At 29.0% G+C, this 20,601-nt stretch overlaps 1 protein-coding gene across 1 annotated transcript; it reads left to right on the forward strand.

Annotated features, from left to right (window-relative positions):
* The first annotated feature begins 6,326 nt into the window (after window positions 1-6,326).
* LOC122587408 (transcription factor AS1-like) lies at window positions 6,327-7,763 on the forward strand. Its single transcript, XM_043759570.1, has one exon. The coding sequence runs from the start codon at window positions 6,444-6,446 to the stop codon at window positions 7,638-7,640; it is 1,197 nt and encodes a 398-aa protein (XP_043615505.1). The 5' UTR covers window positions 6,327-6,443; the 3' UTR covers window positions 7,641-7,763.
* The last annotated feature ends 12,838 nt before the right edge of the window (window positions 7,764-20,601 follow it).

Genomic DNA, 20,601 nt, shown 5'->3' on the forward strand with positions numbered 1-20,601 from the left:
TTAACTTTAAGTAATTGATTGCATAAAAAAATGTATTTTAAGAGGCAGGGATACAATGTCAATATTTGACAAATTGACAATTTTTTGCTTGTTTTTAAGCCAATCGGAGTCCGTTGCTTGTCGAGCAAAAAACTTGTCAATTTTTACCAAATCTTGCCAATTTGTAGGGTGTGGTGGCAATTATTCCTAAAGGGGGCCAATGTTAGTTTTAAGAAATTCAAAAAAAGAAAAGAAAAGAAAAGAAGCTAACAAAATATTTGCCAAAAAGCTCGCAATGTTCACTATAATCGGTCAAAAAGAACCGCTATTACTTGCCAAAAAGGAGCCAATACTTCTTGCTAAATACTTGCCAATGGAGGGAGTGCAATGAAGCCAAATTGCCAATTCTTGATGCTATTTGTCGATACTATTTGTCGGCTGATACACCGACTGATACACCCTTGCCTATAAGTAATCTAAATGTGAAGGCATTTCGCAACCATTATACCTTTGCAGGGGAAGTATGATGGGTACCAAATGATACACCGGATCAAGCTAGTGTTCCTACCAATCTACACTTTTTTTTCATAGTTGGTATTTTATGTATAAAGTAAAACATTTTATGTATTTTTTTTACAAGTGCGAATCGAAAATCATAATTTAGGACATGTATCTAATCTAATAACGTATATATTAGTGATAATCTATCAAATATTATAGATAAGGATAATGATAAATAGACCTAACTGTTATACCTAAAAGCAAGGGTGTAAATGAGTCAAACCTGCTCGCAAATTATTCGAATTCAATTCGAAAAAAGCTTGTTTCGAGACGAGCCTAAACGAGCTCGAGTCGAATTCGAGTTTAAATATTGACTCGTTTACTAATCGAGCTCGAACTTCGAATACATAACTCGAATAAGCTTGCGAGCCTAAACGAGCTTTTATATATAATATAATAATATAGTAATATATATGCATATTAGTTAATATATTATAGACTAACGAGCTTTTTTCACGAACTTTTGATAATTGAGCATAGTTAACTTACCGAGCTCAAGCCCGATCTTGAACTTGTAGAGTTTTTTTGATAAACGAGCCGATCTCGAGTCGAGCTCGAGCTTTTTTAACACATCGCGATCCGAGCTCGAGCATAAACAATAAGGTTCAATCGAGCTCGAGCTTCTAAAACGAATTCGAGCTCGACTCGGCTCGTTTACACCCCCAGCTAAAAGTATGTCTATGGATAAAATCATGATATATTGCATAACAAGTGATAAGGATTAAGAGAGATAAAACACAATACATATGCCAAACAGTTAATCCATTGGACATATTTTTAGGTATATTTTTTAGACATATCAATCATTTATTGATGATTAATTGTCAATAATTTGTGTCATGTAAACGTTACAAGTTATATCTTTGGGAAGAACTTCTCAAAGCCACATTAATTCATCTGCTACGACTCATGGCTGATAAAATGAGTCGTAAAAAAAATATATAATTCAAATTCAATTCTCAATAACCAACATGATAAAAAAAAATTAAAAATGGTTGATACATTTATATAAAAATTTGATGTAGATATTACCAACCTTATAAAAATGCATATCAAAACAAATACAAAAGTTTTAATACAAAAGTTTTAAAATAGTCAGCACATCAAATATACTCATAATGTTAGTTTATCTTGTTAATTACAACAAACTATTTAAAGTAATTATTTTATACTTTTCGATCATTTATATATGTAATGTAGTAGAATTTATAGATAGAATTTCTATTTGAACAATAAAGTAAGCAGGTCGTAGTATTTGGCGATTTGGAAGAGCAGTCGTCTGTGTGTGGTGTCGTATCAAACTCCCCAAGGTCTCAACCAACGCCATCCAATCCGATAATCTCTGGTTCCTTCTTTTTCCCACTTCTTTCTTCAATATTTTACCCTCCCATCCCATTAAACGTGTGATGCTAAATTTATTTTTGTATTCGATCATATATTTATTCTTGTACATTTAATAGCTAGCATAATTAGCCTTTTTTTAAAAAAAAATAATGATATGTGAATTTTGTAAGTCTTTTTTTTTTAAGGAATTCTATCTCCTTGACTAATAGCTTAAAAATCATCTTAATAATAAATGGTATGAGACATCCTTCATGAAAGGGGTCTTCCGACATATAGCGCCAAGTAAGCAAGGAAGCATTTCAACAAAAATGGTGGTATGAGGCATCTTGACACATAGGTTCTTGTCATGTGTCAAGACCAAATGATTTTTATTTATTTTTTACTCTTTATTTTTATATACACTTTTATTTACACACTTTTAGTTATATACTTTTTCCTATACTTTTAAAATAACATAAAGTAAATAAAAGTTCATTAAAATCCATTACATAAAAACTAAATAACATAAACTAAAAAAGCACATAATTAAACTAAGGAAGTACATAATTAAAAAACACATAAAAACTAACACAATTTTTAAAAAAAACTACTAGTTGTCATAATACTTTTGTCGAATTTTCTTTTTCATGTCCTCCATTATAGTTCGTTCGGGTTCCTCAAAATAACTAAAATATTTCTCCAACATCTTCAACAGATCCCTTTTATCCCATTTCACTTTAAGTAACAATCTTCTTTCACCCACGTTAGTAATTACTTGATTCCATTAAACCATGTAACTCGTTAGTAACTTTCTCAAATACCTCCATGGAGTCGATACGTCGTGCCAAACCCGAAGCCGACCCCGATGCAGCTGCCTTTTTGGCCGCGTCTCGACCTATCGGTTGAATATACCGATCCTCAACCTCCTCATCCTCGTTTAAATTAATGTTCACCCTAGCGTTGGACCTTTCACTTTGTGGATCAACGGATGATGAAGTTATTGACCTTTTGGCGGTTGGTTCACCGCGTGTTGTCTTTCCATCAAACTCGACAATAATATGGATCCTTGAACTTTTCTTAACGAGTTCCCAAATATCTTTGTACAGGAACGGTTTGAGCATTGTTCCTTTGTACTCGGCCAAAACTCTTTCCAAAATTTAAGCATCGTTATTCCCACTTTGATAGTTGTTTTTGTCTTTGTGATGAGCGTAAATTTGGTTGAACACATAAACTTGGGTCTTTATCTTTCGCCATTTCGAGCCGATCTAGTCTTGGTCACGGTAGTCATTTCCTTTATTTTCAAGAATGCGAAATTTTTAGGTAATTTTTCGCCAATAAGTTTTGTCCTTTTGATAGTTTGCTAAAAAAATTAAAATAAATCCGGGTTACACAAAATACTAATAAACAAAAAAACATATAAACAATTTTAAACAAAAAAAAATAGAAAACATGTTATTTAAAAAAAACAGAAATCTAAAAATAATATAAAAAAATGGTTTTAAACAAAAAAAAAGGAAAACAGGAAAAAAAAAACAGAAAACGTTTTTTTTACAGAAAAAAATAAAAAACATAAAACGTTTTTTTTTTAAGGAAAACCGGGAAAAAAAACGAAATAGTATATAGAAAAGTACTAAACTTAAGGTCCTCCGTCACCTCGAGCCGAGTTTTGGCTAAGCTAAGTTGTTCTTCTTGTGTCCAAGGGATGGGCGTCGCTTTCGCCCTCGGTTCGTCGGGTCCTTTCTTTTTATGATTTCGTTTTTTTTTTGTAATGGACCACATTGCTCTTCTTGTACTTGTGTCTCTTGTACTAATTCAATATCCGACGAGTGTGGTCTGGGTGATGGAGTCTTGACCATCCTTTGTCATTCTAAATAAAAGTGTACAAAAATATATGAGTATATAAATAAATAAAAGTGTACAAAAGATATAAAGGTATATAAGTAAATAAAAGTGTACTAAACATTTGTTGTGGACTATTATAGAATTGTGGAACGGGTTGTCTTTGTCCAAAACCGTACATATCTGGTTGCATTGGCATCGGTTGCATCGACATTGTTTGCATTTGAGTCATGTACGTCATAACCCTCGGACTATTCAAGATGTTTGGATCGTTAACATCGGGTGAAGCTTGGGTGTTTGAACGTGGAAACCCATAGTTAAAATTGTTGGGATACATGGTAAAAAAAAATTAAAAAATGATAAGAAAGTATATAAAAGAATAGAAGAGAAGTAAGTGTCGTAAGAATTGTGGAGTGAAAATGGGGTTTAAAAAGAGGTAAAAGGTAACTATTAAAATTATTTTTTTTTACGGGGAATTCAATCCTAACGAGTATAAGACCATTGGGAAAGGGAAAAATGGACTTGGTGGTGAACGGTTAACCGTGAAGAGCAAAAAAGAAATTTGGAACGCCCTACGGGACAATGTTCATCGCGTCCTAGACACGTTTTGGGGGGGGGGGGGGATCCGGCGTTTGAACGCCTCATACCACTCGGTCTAACTATTAGATGATGATACGTGAAAAAATTATGAGACAAGATTACAAAAGATAATTAGTGAATATTATATGTTACCTTCTTATAATTTAAAAAAAAAATTTAGGCTAATATTTAAAAATGTTTATCATTTTCCTTTTTTTTAAATTTGATCTTTTAATTAGTCTACATGTTATCTTGTGATAAGTAAGATTTTTAAGTTATCCTTTCAAAAAGAATTATCATTTTCCTTAACTTATATGTACATGTATGATGATTGTAAGTTATTTGTATGGATAACCTATACCTATAACTATAGGCATATAAGTTAGGATTCCTTCAAATTATACCAACTTATTTGGTTAATTACTTGTATTCTTATAGATACATTATCAGCCCTTAATGATCAAAATTTAAATATCAAATTTAAATCTTGATCCTTAGTATTAATTAAATGGCTGAGGTTATCCTAACTTAACAATCTAACTTGAGACAATTTGCGAAAATCTTCATCTTAACTAGGTTAGGGATTAATCACAAGAAGACAAACGTACTTTTTCATTTGTACACAGTTGCCCATTATATTTTTTTATTGATGAGATTTACCCACAAACTTTTTTTGTACACGGTTGACCCATAGTTGACCGGTTTACCGGTTATAGTCGGTTAATGAAGCTTACATGGATTCACAATGACATGTTTAATCTTTGTATGATTAATGTACTTTTTCTTTTGTATGTGGTTGGTCATTGAACTTTTTGAATTGATGTGTATTACCAACAAACTCTTGAAATTTATACATAGTGACCAAAATCTTCAAAACTGGTTATTTCTAATACTGAAATATTCAAAATTGTTTCTCTAAAAATAAAACCCATAAATTTTAATTAAAAAAAAAAGCAAAAGATTTTTCTAAAAACAATTCCAACAATTATATACATGTTGGTAGAAAACGTTTGATTCAGAAATTTGTCCCATTTGGTTAACAATCTGGTAGATAATCAGAAATTTGTCAAACAAATAGCTGACTAATTCGGTATTTACATTGTCAATTTCAAACTCACATTCCTAACTCAGATAAAAAATATCTTATACACTCACCTTTGTTAGCCTGCAAGAATTCAAATATCTCGCCGGAAAACTCAAAATCGACATTTCCTCTCTCGTTTCTTCGAATTGAAACTCAAAATTTGTACCAAAACACTCAAAATTGGTAATAATATGAAGTAAATTTGATATTAGAACATGGATATTAAAATATGATCAATAAACATTCGAATAGTATGTCGAATTTATCGTTAACACTACATTCTCGAGTTTATAATTGAAAGAAAAGAATTGATAAGATTGGATAGGAGAGGAGAGGGAAAGAAAGTATATAGATATAATGCATTCTTGAGTTTAATAAAAAGTGAAAGAAATGAAAAGAAAAGAAAGAGTTAATTACATTCTTGAGTTTTATTGGAAAGAAAGGAAAAGAAAAAAAGATATAATTTTAAAAATATAGCCTTTTTGGAAGAAATATTAGATGTGAAGTGAAGGGTGAAGTGGTAATTATATATATATATTCTTTCCTTTCTAGCCAAATCATGTCAAATTGACAAGAAAATTTTTAGTCTTAAAACATCTAATTTTTTCCTATCATCTCCTATCCTTTGTTTTATAATATAAATTCAAGAATGAAGATTTGATGGAGTTTCTTACTTTTTCTTTTCTTAATCTACGGGAAAAAAACTGTAAGAATAGAGTGTAAAAGAAAGAAAGAAAAAGAAAAACAGTAAAAGGCTCAATGAATGTAGCAAAAACAAGAATAGAGGTAGGAGGGAGTGAAAAATATGAAGTGACTAAACCAGCGCGTGCATGTCGATTAGAAAAGTCCCCTCCTATCATCTGATCCATGTCTTGTCACTATCCCCCCCTTCCCCACCACCATCTTTCTTTCAGCTTTTATATCTCCGATCCCCATTTCCCCTCCTCCCCTTACCATTACACACATTTTCCACATATATATATATATATATCTTTCTTACTACCTTCTTATTCATTCTCATTATTTCTCTCATACCACTACCTGATCATCACCTAATTAACATGGTGTTCCAAAAGAAATGAAGGAGCGTCAACGATGGCAGCCTGAAGAAGACGCCCTTCTCCGTGCTTACGTCAGCCAATACGGCCCAACCCAATGGAATCTCATCTCTCAACGCATGTCCAAACCCTTAGACCGTGATCCTAAATCCTGTCTCGAACGTTGGAAAAACTACTTAAAACCCGGTATCAAAAAGGGATCCTTGACCCCACATGAACAATCTCTAGTCATCTCTTTACAAGCTAAATACGGTAACAAGTGGAAAAAAATCGCTTCTGAAGTCCCCGGTCGAACCGCCAAACGTCTCGGCAAGTGGTGGGAGGTTTTTAAAGAAAAACAGCTCAAAAAAAACAACGCCGCCGCCGCATCCGGTGGAGGTGGTTCGGTTTCAAACACATTAGTCCCGCCGCCGTTGGCTGTCGCATCTGTCGTCTCGGGTTGTTGTTCTTCTCCCGAAAAAGCGGTTCAAGGTACTTACGACCATATTCTAGATACTTTTGCTGAGAAATACGTTCAGCCGTATTTGAATCCCGCAATGTCTAACATCAATTCCCCGATTTTATCTCTTGGTTCCGGATCCGGTTCGGGTCATGTACCCGATCCGAATGTGACGTTGCCTGGACCAGTGGCGTTGCCACCATGGATGAATATGAATGGTGCTGGTGGAAGTACTATGACGATGACGTCATCGTCTTCTTCAAAGTCAACAACGCCATCTCCTTCTGTTAGTCTGACGTTATCTCCGTCTGAACCGGTGGTGTTGGACCCGGTTCATACTGACCATCCGGTTCATTCCCGGTTTTTCCCGGTTCAGCAAGTGGGAACTTTGGTTCATTATTGTAAAGAGGTTGAGGAAGCTAAGCAGAACTGGGTTCAGCATAAGAAAGAGGCAACGTGGCGGTTGAACCGGTTGGAGCAACAATTAGAGGCCGAGAAAAACCGAAAGAGGAAAGAAAAGATGGATGAAATTGAAGCGAAAATTCGGAGTTTAAGAGAGGAAGAAACGACGTCGTTAATGAGGATGGAAAGTGAGTATAGAGAACAATTGAGTGCTTTACAAAGAGATGCAGAAGGAAAAGAAGTGAAGTTGATGGAGGCTTGGAGTAATAAGCAAATGAAGTTGAGTAAAGTTGTTGAACAAATTAATGGTGGCTTAATTCAACATCAACACATGATTAGTGGAACTAATCATAATCATCATCATGGGTTAAGTTAAGATTAAGATGAATAATGGTGGATTACGATCCATTTTAGTATGCAGAAATTTGAGTTTAAGTGTGTTTTTATGAGATGTAATGAATGCATGGATAATTAATCTTATAATTTTGTTTTTTCTTAATTTGATTGATCCATGATATTATGCATTGACTATATAATACTCAAATATAGATTATTAATAATCCATGATATAAAAAATTGGTTGACTAAATGTAAAATATTAGTTTTCCCACTGCTTTAGTGTGTGGAATTATCTCTCTTTTGAGTGAAAGTCACACAAATTTTGATATATTTTTTATATTGCATTAATCAAAATTATGACATGTTTGACAAATGAGAAGTTAATTTTTTTCAAGTTCAAATGATTACATATACATCATCATCTATTATATGTTGCCCATCTATACGAAAATTTTATGTTTGTGAAAGGGGGAATGCTAGAATTCATTCAGCACGATACCAGAAACATGTTGGTTATTCTAAAACAAAGATTTTCATTGGAAAGCCTAATTCGATTCATTACTACGCAACTTTTTTTCATGACAGTAAATTTTGAAATGTGTCATACATAGTCATGATGTTACTCGTTTTTGTTATGAGATGCATAACAACCAACACTTTTCAAAGGTCTCATAAGTTCTTAAAAGTAACTAAATGCAATAATAAAATAAAATATACTATAATGTATTTAATTGCAATTGTTATTTAAGGTATAGAGAGTGGGGATGGGATACATTGGAGTAAGTGTAAATGATGGTATGCAGTGTGGTGTCAAGAACTGTTTGATCATTTTTGTGACAACAATAACACCTACCACTTTTAATTTAAGCCTTTTTCTCTTTTATATGTTTTTCTTCTCAATTTTACTCCTTTTACTTTTTTTTTACCTTTTCCAGTTTTGCAGGCAGGAGCGAGTGAATAAGTGATGCACAGATCACCTGTTTTTTCCATTGGTGGTAGGGTCGGGGGTATTTTGGACTTCTACGCTTAACATATTCGGCCCACTTGGCCTTAGATATCATCTCGTGAAAAATAATAGTGAAAATGGTTAATTATCAATTCTCCTAAAAAAATTGTGACATGTGAAAAATCTAGAGGTGAGATAGGAAAGAAGATTTGTGGATTATATGTGTTAGCAAGTAGATATATTATGAGGATTGGTTAGAAGTATTTATCATTTTTCAAAATAATATGTTGGTGTAATATTGTAATATCTCTATATAACTAAAACTAAGAGATGATATGTTTTTGTTATGTAATAATTATCTTTTATTTGTCATCTAAGGTTTTTGTTTAAGTGTCATTTTATTATATACATCATTTTTGTAAGAGTTAAAGATAAACAATAATTAAGAATTTTGGTAAAAAAATGAGATCATTGTCAATTATACAACTAAAGTTATTTTTTTCTTTAATAAAGTGTTATTAGATTTGTTATTTGTATGATTTCTTTTAAGGGTTTTATTTAAAAAAAAAAAAATTGTTTAGTTATTTTTCTAGTGATGAATTTACAAATTCAAAATCATTTACCATTTCTTTCTATATAACTTATGTGACATTCCTCTTATTCTGGTAAGTAAAATTTTTACTATGTAGCGTTTAGTTGTCAAGACAATTTCTTTTAAGTTATACATGTAGCTATACGTGTAATACAAAATTTCAAGAAATTTAATAATCATTCTACTAAAATAATTTTTAATAATCTATAAGTATTAAAAGTAACCTATATTATCTACTAATTATTATATTTCTTCTTAATTATTATAATATTATCGTTCAAATAACGGGTTTAATTCGTACATGATGATAATTAAATAAGATATAGTTTTTGGTAATGACTCTCAAGTTTGGTTTAAAGAAACCAGAAAGCTTTCTAATGTATCATTTGCCTTTTTTATATGAAATACTTTAATAAATCCATATTTTTATAAATAGTTAAGTTATAATTAGTTAATAATAACTTATATGTATTTTAACTTATGATAACTAAATAATTATAAAGAAAAAAAATAGATATAAGTTCAATAAATATGAAAAAAAATAAACTAATCTAGTACGTAGAGGGATAAAATAGATGATTCACGTATTGTATTTTTTTAAAAATTCAACAAGTAATAAAAAAAAATGTCTTTTAAATATGGGTAATATCTAGTTATCTACAACAACTTTTTGCCATTCACAACAAATATACACATTATACTGCATAGTGTACAACTGTATAAACCAACCATTATTGTAAATAACTAAAAATTGTTGTAAATTTATCACTTCTCTTTGAACACATGTTCAATTAAGAATGTCTGAAATTGCTTTTTCTTTTAAAAGCTCTATTTGTTTATTGTAGAGCTTTTTAAACATTTAAGTAATATAAATACTTTTTAAAAATTGTTTATCTACTAATTGTACGTGTTTATTTTATAAAAAATGCTTATATGTAAAATAAAATAAATTTTAAACACCTAAAATGGCAATCATACATAGCAGGAGAGAAACTAAAGATATTCCCATATTTAAAGATTACGAGTATGGTGCTCGCGCAATACGACAGTGGTAGTGGGCACGACTGTCTAGTTTTGTCGGTGACGGTATTATTTTTGGTGGTGGCGGTGTCAAGTCTCAAATGGTGTAGGTTGAGTGGAATATTTAAAAATATAAGGACTTAAAGTATTAATTATAAAAATAAATGTTAAAGGCAATTCTGATACTTAGAAATTACTAAAAATAAAAAAAATCTTTTGCTTTATAAGGGAGTAGAAATATGGAATCTATTGTCATCACTCATAAAGTCATAAGTGATTTGGAATAGGTATAATTACTTAGATAATATATATGGGGTAGAATATACATATAGAGATTTAAAATTATCAAGTTGGCTGGTTAAATGGAAGAGAACAATTGAAATATGTCATGTCGATAATGCATTTATACTTATGAAATGAAAGTTTACATAAAACTTATTAGTTGGAAGGGACCAAATACCATTACCATTACACACACCAACATAAGATTAATTATTGTCCTAGAGGAGATAGGGTCAAAAAAAAGAGGAGCATAAGCAGCTCGCTTGTTTTATTCATTACTAGTTTTCAGGATCATGCTTTGCACGGGTAGACTCTAAAAATATATAAAAAAAAAATTATGTCAAAATGATTATAAAAATAAAATAAATAAAAGTTGAACCGCAAAGTAAAACCATAAACTATTAAAAGAAAAAAAAAACACTAACAATCAATTCATGAAATAAAAACAAAAAGAAAATTTGAAATTTAATAAGCCTAATACACTAATCCTTAGGAGATAAAATAAGTATACAAAACAATTAAAAGGGATAATCACCCAAATAAAAGTTGAACCGCAAAGTAAAACCATAAACCATCCGTTTTGCCTTTTTTATAAATCGCTCTTATGGTTTAGTTCGTAGTTTTAAACTTTTATCAAACCGGTTAAACCAAACCGGACCAATTAGTTATATTAATGGCATGTTTAATATATATACTAATTATTATAATTTATAAATAATAAATTATTAGTTAACTTGAAAATATTCAAATGCTAATCTTAACTTTTTCAAAAATACTCGGTGTCTATTGCTGTTTAGATATGTTATGGGATAGCCAGAATAAATCATTTTCACATTTTATTTTCAGTTGTTTATTTATTTTCAATTATTATTTTCAAAACACTTTGTGTTTCAGGTATGTGTGAAACATTTGCAATTTGGTATTTTTAAAAGCTTTTATATATTGATTGTCAAAAGTATGACAACCGTTGAACCGGACCAAACCAGACCGGTAAAATGGTTTTGGTTGGTTTGGTCTGACATAACACTCTAGACGGATTGGTTTGAAAAATCGTTAAACCATGAGATTTTTAGCAAAAATCGGTCAAACCGGACCACGCACATTCCTAGTAAAGATACATACTTAAAGAAATATTTTTGATAAGGACGACATAAAAATTACAAGAACATATATACAAAGTGGCAAGAAGGACATGATAAATTGCAACAACTTACTTTAATGAGATATTTTTAGCATGTTCTTAAGAATATGGCGTATAGAGTTACATGTGTCATTTAATATGCTTGAATCTTGCTTATATTTGTGTGATTGTGTGTTTATTTGTCGTGCTTTATGACATGTCTATTGGACGTGCTTATTATGTGTGTTGGAGACTTGGACTAAGGCAGGTACCGTAAGGCCGGACTTTGAGACATGAATCATTGAGACTTTGGACATAATATGGCGTAACTCTGCTCGTTTATATTGAACAAATGCTTGTTTAGACTTAAAAGAATCGACAAATCACTTTTATTTATGACTAGACTTTTTGACTAAAATCTATGAACTCACCAACCATTGTGTTGACACGTTTTAGTATACTTTTCAGGTACTCAGACAAATCAGGGATAAAGCTTCCATGCTAGAAAAAAGTTGTCTTTTCCCGGATGAAATGCAAATTGGATTCATGGAACTAGAGAAGGTTTTCCCATTCCTTAGCCGGAAAAATATCCAATAAATTTTTAGATGCAGTAATGTTAAGAACTCTGGACTTTCTATATTAATTAAACAAACTACCCTCATTTTTTTTCAATTTTCTACCTTTAAAATACAAAAAATACATTTATTTTTCACCACATTCATAACTCACACATTAAATCTATCAAATATATCCCTGAAATATTTTCCAACCATATTTATCTAAATTATCTATTTCCTTTATTCATTAATCTAAATATTTTCAGCTAATATCTTTATAATACTTTTAATAAAAGATATATCTTTAACTATAAAATAGATACACTATTATTTACATCGATTACTTTTACCAAATAACCACATTTTATATTATATTCTATTTTGAGCGGGAGTTTTAGTCCAAGAAAGGTTGTGAGTAGTGCCATATATGAAAATAGACCCTTCTTTTAGTTAGAGGATAAATGTGGTGGGGTTATAGGTATTTTGGAAGAAAAAAAATCCCCTGCATTTTGATTTTCGTTTTCATATATATATATATATATGAGATATGTTACCCGGGCGTTATCACCGGGAGACATTATATTTATTGTGTTCCGTACTATGTAAAAATTATTACATGTTTTTAGAAATATTATATAGCTCAAAACCTGAGTTGATATTGATTTTTTAATGAGTAAGCAATTATAAATTAGAAAAAATCGACAGTGTAACTTTATAACAGATTAATATATTATATAGATTCCAAAAGATAATAAGTATGAAAGTAGAATATTTAAAATAAAAAAACAAATTAATAATACAAACATAATTAAATCTAATTTTCTAAATCATTGAAAATAGAAAGTGAAACAAAAATAATTCATAATAATAAAACATCAACCAAAATAACATTGAAACTAATAAGTATTGCAAACAAAATTTTCGGAGATGGTTAAGTGTATATATTCTAAACATGCACCATACTTTTATGTGTATATATACTATGTAATAGTTCACTTCTAATAAGATTAGATAATCTTAAAAATGTTACAAGCTTAAAAAATAATAATATACAATTAAAATAAGTGATCTTTTGTAAACATATTGGAAGCAATTTAAAATATCAAAACATAATTTGTAATTAAGAATATAAGATGGGTTCAAAAGAAAATGAAGGTGGCCCATTAAGAAAATGAAAACAGGCCCAAAGAAAGAAATTGACCCGTTACTATTATTTACACGCATTTCCGTACCTTTCTTTTTAATATATATATATATATATATATATATTAATAAGTGATCTTTTGTAAACAAATTGGAAGCAATTTAAAAGATCAAAACATAATTTGTAATTAAGAACACAAGATGGGTCCAAAAGAAAATGAAGTGACCCATTAAGAAAATGAAAACGGACCCAAAGAAATAAATTGGCCCGTTACTATTATTTACACGCATTTCCTTACATTTCTTTTTAATATATATATTAATATGTTAGATTATATTCCTTCGTAATACGCGAGATAATCAACTTTTTGTAATAATATAATTAATAATTAAAAATATTTTGATCGAAGTTATATAAATGACATTTCTATTTATATCGAAATTGGTTAATTAGTATCTAAAGTTAACATATTATCTCTTTATACACTATCAAAGATCAAATTACTAACTTCATACTATAATACGTATATATTTTTATCTTTACTTTTATGTAAACAAACCTCTCATCTTTTTTTAAACTTTTCTATCTTTAAAATATTTAAAATGTCCTTACTAATGTAATTAAAATTAACCATGCGCCTATTGAATACCAAATTTCTCTCTAGATAAGAAAAAAGTGTACTTCCTAATAAAGATACGGGATAAGGAGCATTTTATGGTAATTTATAATAATTAAGAGGGGATTTTTTTATCTAATTATATAAAATATAAATATTACTATTGTCATTCAACAACGATAGTAATTAAATATATTTTAATGGTTTTAAATTAAAGATGAAATTCACCTTATTAGCACATTTTGACTATTTCATTTGTAGAAGTAATAGTTCTATTAATTTATTTTAAAAGGTTTAATCGATATATAGAGGCTTTTAGACTATGTTTTTATAATTAATTTTTTAGATCTTTTGAATTTTGGATGGTACAAAACAATTATATAGTTTGTATTTAAAGTATCAAATTCTTAACAAAGCTCAACTATAAAATATACCAATTTACCAATAAATTTTTAGATGCAACAATGTTAGGAACTCTGGACTTTCTATATTCTATTATAAAACAAATTACTCTCATTTTTTTTCAACTTTCGACCTTTAAAATACCAAAAATACCTTTATTTTTCACCACATTCATAACTCACACACTAAATCTATTAAATATATCCCTGAAACATTTTCCAACCATATTTATCTAAACTATCTGTCTCATTTATTCATTAATTTAAATATTTTTAACTAATATTTTTATAATACTTTAAATAAAGTTATTTACAAAATATATATATATTTAACCATATAATAATTACATTATCATTTACATCGATTACTTTTAGCTAATAACCACATTTTATATTATATTTATTTGGACTATAATATTTTGGGTTTCTCTTTCCTCTTTCTCTTTATCTCTCTCAACTCTTTGCTCTCGTCAACGACTCTTTCTTCTGGAACTTAGATTAGAGATTGAGCCTATGTTTTTGAGATCCAGATCGAGTATTTGAGACTTTGAGATCGAGATTATTCTCATCCGGTTAAGGCTTCTACTCCAGTGGATCTAACCATATTTTTTTCACTTTTGGGCCAGAGGTCCATTCCACTTCGGTGGATCTGGAAACAGCCTCTCTACGACTCTACCTATGAGTAAATGTAAGGTATATTTACATCATATCTCCCCCGTACCATGACTTATTCCGGAATTGGGTTCGTTTTCATTGGTACCACCACCGTCACCATCACCACCCGTTACTGTCACCGCCGCCGCATTGCGTGGGTATCCATCTCGTTTTTAAATATATTAATTTAATGTCCATGTAGGTGATATCAAATTATATTATCATCATAAAAATTTTATTTGGTAAACCAAAATTAATGATATGGAAATCAAATACACTACAAATCCGTAAAGTTGATCTAAAATGTTTTGCAATATATATATATATATATATATATATATACTAGGTTTTTTACCCGCATGTTGTGCGGTTTTAAAGTTTTTAATATTGAGATTGATAACCAATAAAATTAGTTTAGTTAACATAAATTTAATGTAATAGATAAATATATGTTAAAAAAAATACAATATGAAAAATATTAAAAAATATAATTAAGATGAATAATATTAAAAAGTAATTTACCTATGAAGTTAGAATAGGAAACCTATCTAAGCACAAGAAACGAATTGTGTAGATGTTTTTGTTTTTATATTTTTTAAATATTATTTAAGTAACAATTCATTTGTAATTATGGATTAGGGATATAAATATAAATAGTCTTCATTTTTGGTTAGTATGTGATTTAATACAAGATTAGATAATTTTCTATAATTTATTTCTTAAAAATATAGTTAAAATTAATTGAGATTAAAATTTTGTTGCCAAATCTTTTAAAATCTATCTAATTTTATTTTCTTATGTATTATAAATATTATAAAAAAACGTGAAGATGCCACATAAGCTAAAATCCTATGTGGCACGTAAGCTAAAATCCTATGTGGCAATGTTTGAACATAGCCTTGGTTTTGAGGAGTGCTTTAAAAAGCTTCATTAACTATTATTTTAATATATATATAGATAGATAGATATATATATAAAGTTAATATAAAATTTCTTTAAGGAAAGGACAAAAAAGCTAATGGTATAGTTATGAACTTATCACACATATTATAATGATTATAAGTATAAAATAAAAATGAATATAATATAATAATCATATTATTACTAAAGAATTACTATTACTAAATATATAACAAATGTAAATAAACATAAAACATCACGGAAAGTAAAAATGGATATGTAAACAAATAATACATTAAATCTTTATGAAATCTAATTTTCAAAAAAAAAAAAAAAAAAAAAATCTTTATGAAATCTAAGGAGAAATCTAGATTTTGTCTTTACGGTAAATACTTTTTAGGTAAGAAGAAATTGTATTTTCCTAATAAAGATACGGGCTAAGGGGTACTTTATGGTAACTTATAATAATAAGAGGATATTTTTTCATAAATTATATAAAATATAAGTATTAATATTGTTATTGATAAAAAATGAAATAATTAAATATTATCTAATGGTACTAAATCAAATGTGAAATCTATCCAAAAGTTTCTATTTGTATACGAATGAATTTAGTATCTTGTTATATATATATTGGTATATATATATATATATATATATATATATTACAAATATCCAATCGGTTTATAATTACCTAAAAAGGTAAGAATGCAAAAAATGATTTTCATACGGATATCAATATGACAATACGTTATTGGTACATCGTGTAATTGACAAGAATAAATGAAAGAAAAACAGAGGCAAATTGCCATACAAGTAAAGTATTGTTGTCAAAGGTAAAGTATATTCACGTCCAAAATTTTATGAAACCTATTTACTAAAAGAAAAGTAAAAATGAAATATGGCTATAAAAGGAAATCTGAAAAAAAGGGTAAATAACCAAACAATCTACCAATATATATAACAAAGTCTTAATTTTTTTTATATAAAAAACAAGGACAGTTAGATACTTAGATGAGTTCAAAGTTTTAATTATAACCCTTCTATCTATAAACCCTTATAAAGAGAATTGAATTTAGAACTTTAATAATTTTTTACAATATCCCTAAATTACCCCTAACCCTAAAATAAGTAACACACGTTCACTTCACACTACTTCTTTGTTTCTCTTTCTTTTATACTATCACTTTCCAGTGTGACAGTGTTCATCATCACCGATACCCCGACCATCATCTTCCATATCCATCACCACCACACTTAACCATCGCTTTTTAAATGGTACCGCTGCAACGCGTGGGCACCTATCTAATAGATCAAAATAGTTGTATCATTAACAAATTTATTATTTAGTTAACACAACATTAGTCCTTATACTTTATACAATTAGTCAAATATAATAATATGTATTTAATAAAGTTAAAATATAATATATTAGATACATATAAATTTGGAAATAGTTTATTCAAAAAATATATTAATGGAAGTTTAAAACAAAAAAGAAGTTACGTATGTATGAATTTTTGAGAAACAATTACAAATTATGGGCATTTTAATACATTTACATGTTCACATCTACCTTTTCATCAATTTTTCCTAAAAATTTAATTAGTTATTAAATTAGGTATACATCAAAATTTAATTAATAATTCATATATTTCCTAATAATTTAATTAATTATTAAATTAGGTATTCTTATTTATAGAAGTTTGATTAGTTTGCTTAGAAAAGAATATGAATTCTTAAACTCAAATTTGAAAAACTAATATTTGTGGAACAATATTTGAGATTCTTGATCGAATAAAAAAATGAGATAGAAATTGACATTAGTTAGCGAATTGTCGTATGATAAAGCAATAACTAAAGAATTATTAAGTTACAAAAGAATTACAAAATTCATCGCTGACTTTTGCCAATATAATATAATAACAAACAAATACTGGATTTATGATAATAACCAATTTAAAAAGTTTAAAACATTTAAAATATATATATATTATTGAACGACATATTATTCTACTCTTACTTTACACAAATGCGTGGATGAAACCCAAGACTCTACAAAATCCCCCTTAATAATCCACGTCCAGTCGTCCATTAATGTGAAAATTGAAACCTGAACCTTGTTGGATCCTTTTAAGGTCAAAAACATTATCACTGGTTCATTTGAGTCAAAGTTTTAATTGATCACAACCCTATCAACATAACCAAATGCTAATTAAGTGAGACCGAACATTTTAACAGTTAATATTTAGTTAGGAAAATTATATTATTAGTATTATATTATATATAAAGATCAAAATTAAAAGATATTTACCCGCGTATTACGCGAGACAATAATCTAGTAAAATATAGAGTACACAATTGTAAAGTTCTATGATAGTATATGTAATCAGACAATTGCACAAGTTATAAATTATAATGAGAAAAGCTAAAAAAAAATTAAAGAACACACATACAAAAACACAGATATAATATTAAAAATCTAATATGTATAACTATTCACATATAAACATATGTAATATTAAGTATAGCTTAATACGACCGTTTTTAAAAGAAAAAAAATATAAATTGATATGTTTATTTGTGAATTAATTTGTTCACATATAACTTTCACACATACAAATTTAATCAAGTTATAATTTGAAGATATTTATGGTTTTTACGATTTAAATTGTTCTTACATAAACCTTTTACTATATATAATGTATATGTGACTCATGATTTTTATTCAATAAAAGTGGTCGTTCAAAAAACATTAATTTGTACATAATAATTGTTCAAAAATAAAAAATAATATACATCACCACAATTAAATTAAAGTTCAAACACCTTAATGAATCGCGAATTAATTACTTGTTCTATTGCCGTGCGGAAGTTGAAGACAAATTACCATCGCCAATTGAACGGGACAAAAATTTTGGGTTGGCCAAATTGTCTCTAATCTCATGGACTCATTGACTCAACTAGATATGTAACATATACATGCTTTTAGACAACTGTTAGGGTGGGCCAGTGGGCCACGGCCTATCCAAGCCTGCACGTAGCTCCACACTGCTTGATAGTTGATATCATATTTTGGTAGTCTTAACGAATCATTTAAGAATATGTTTTTTAAAATAGCTCAATGGTTGAGTACCAACTTTACATTTTGCAGGTCTCGAGTTTGAAACATAGGAAAGACATTTAAAAGGATCTCACAAAAAGTACTTTACTGAAACAAGTTTGAGTCATGTAGAGGGGGCAGGGTTTTACCATGAAACAACGTAAGTTTGATCATCTGTTGCAAGCAAATGATCTATATTCTATACTTTTCAAATAAAAAATAAAAAAAAATCAGACTAACATAATCACATAGGTATTCTATACGGAGTGACCCATTGGCGAAGGATCACCCTTTAGCTGGTCAATCCAGTTGCAGCCCTTAGCCGCCCTTGGTCCGGGAAAAATCCAATAACATGTCTGCCAGTAGATACGACAACAAAATATTTGTAAAACCCGTTTATCTCATAACGCATGTCTTTATGATACAAAGTCTCCTATCTTTCAGTAATTCATATCAAAAGCATTTAACTTTAATACTAGTCACTTAGATATTTGGTGTAATACGAGGAGAAAAGTTTTACTTAGGTATACATTTTAGAAAGCATTTTAATGTTAACATATAAATGATTCATCAAAAAATTAACTATGGTGCATCATCATTTTAAACATGCTTTACATTTGTTTAGTAATATTTCTTTCTACACTTTTAAGTCAAAGAGAAGTTTCTGTTGTACGGTCACCCTTGTGGCCTTGTATATCACAAGCAATATATTTAGTTTTCGATAAACTACTGTATTAAACTGGTGGAAATTTGAAATGGAGAAACGTTAAACAGAGAGTGGTTGGACATTAAACGACGAATAAGCTTAGGCCCATACTGATTTGGGCCTCAATATTTCACTTGCATAGTCTATTCACATCTCAATACTCTGTAAGTCTCGATCACATCATTATATGGTACACATTGGTACTCGTAGTACTCGTAATATTTAAGCAAGGAAAGGTTTTGGATTCGATATATAGAAACAGAATTACATTTGTCTCTCGTGTATACATATGGCTTTTAAACTTTTAGAAATGTTTTTTACATAATACCATTTATCCTTCCTTTATAAAACAAACTCCCTCCCCTCATTAATTTTAAGAACCTGAAATGATAAATTTACCCTCTTTATAAAACAAACTCCCTCCCCTCATTAATTTTAAGAACCTGAAATGATAAATTTACCCTCATCTTAATACATTTTTATTTTTATTTTATGGATTGTGATTAAAATGCTCTTAAAAAAAATCAACATTTATCTCTCCCTCCCACAAAAACACATAGCAAAAACCCTAACTCAAAATTCGTTTCCCTCCTCCCCCCTTTCATATCCCACGCAAACGTCTCCGACCGTAATGAAATTACCTTTACATTAATAACCACACCAACCGCCGCTGCATTGTGCGGACATCAATAGTCTTTAAATATATATAAAAAAAACTTAATTCATAATTAGAAAAGTATGAAACTTTATATAAAGTGTAACTTTTAATTAGAACTATTAGATCAAATGATAATGTCATATATCATTTTTAACATTTTTAGATTCAATTTTATTTTAATAAATTTAAATGATTATTATTTTTTTATTTAACTGTGTAGACATTAATAATGTTATTAATGATAAAATTATGAAAACTAATATCTTTATATATGACATCATTTTTCGTCTTTAAAATTA

This window comes from Erigeron canadensis, chromosome 2, assembly GCF_010389155.1.
Source record: "Erigeron canadensis isolate Cc75 chromosome 2, C_canadensis_v1, whole genome shotgun sequence".
NCBI classification, from domain to species: Eukaryota; Viridiplantae; Streptophyta; class Magnoliopsida; order Asterales; family Asteraceae; genus Erigeron; species Erigeron canadensis.

Bases quoted from the DNA above. Each gene is read 5' to 3' on its own strand.
- LOC122587408 (XM_043759570.1), top strand. From the start codon at position 6,444: ATGAAGGAGCGTCAACGATGGCAGCCTGAAGAAGACGCCCTTCTCCGT.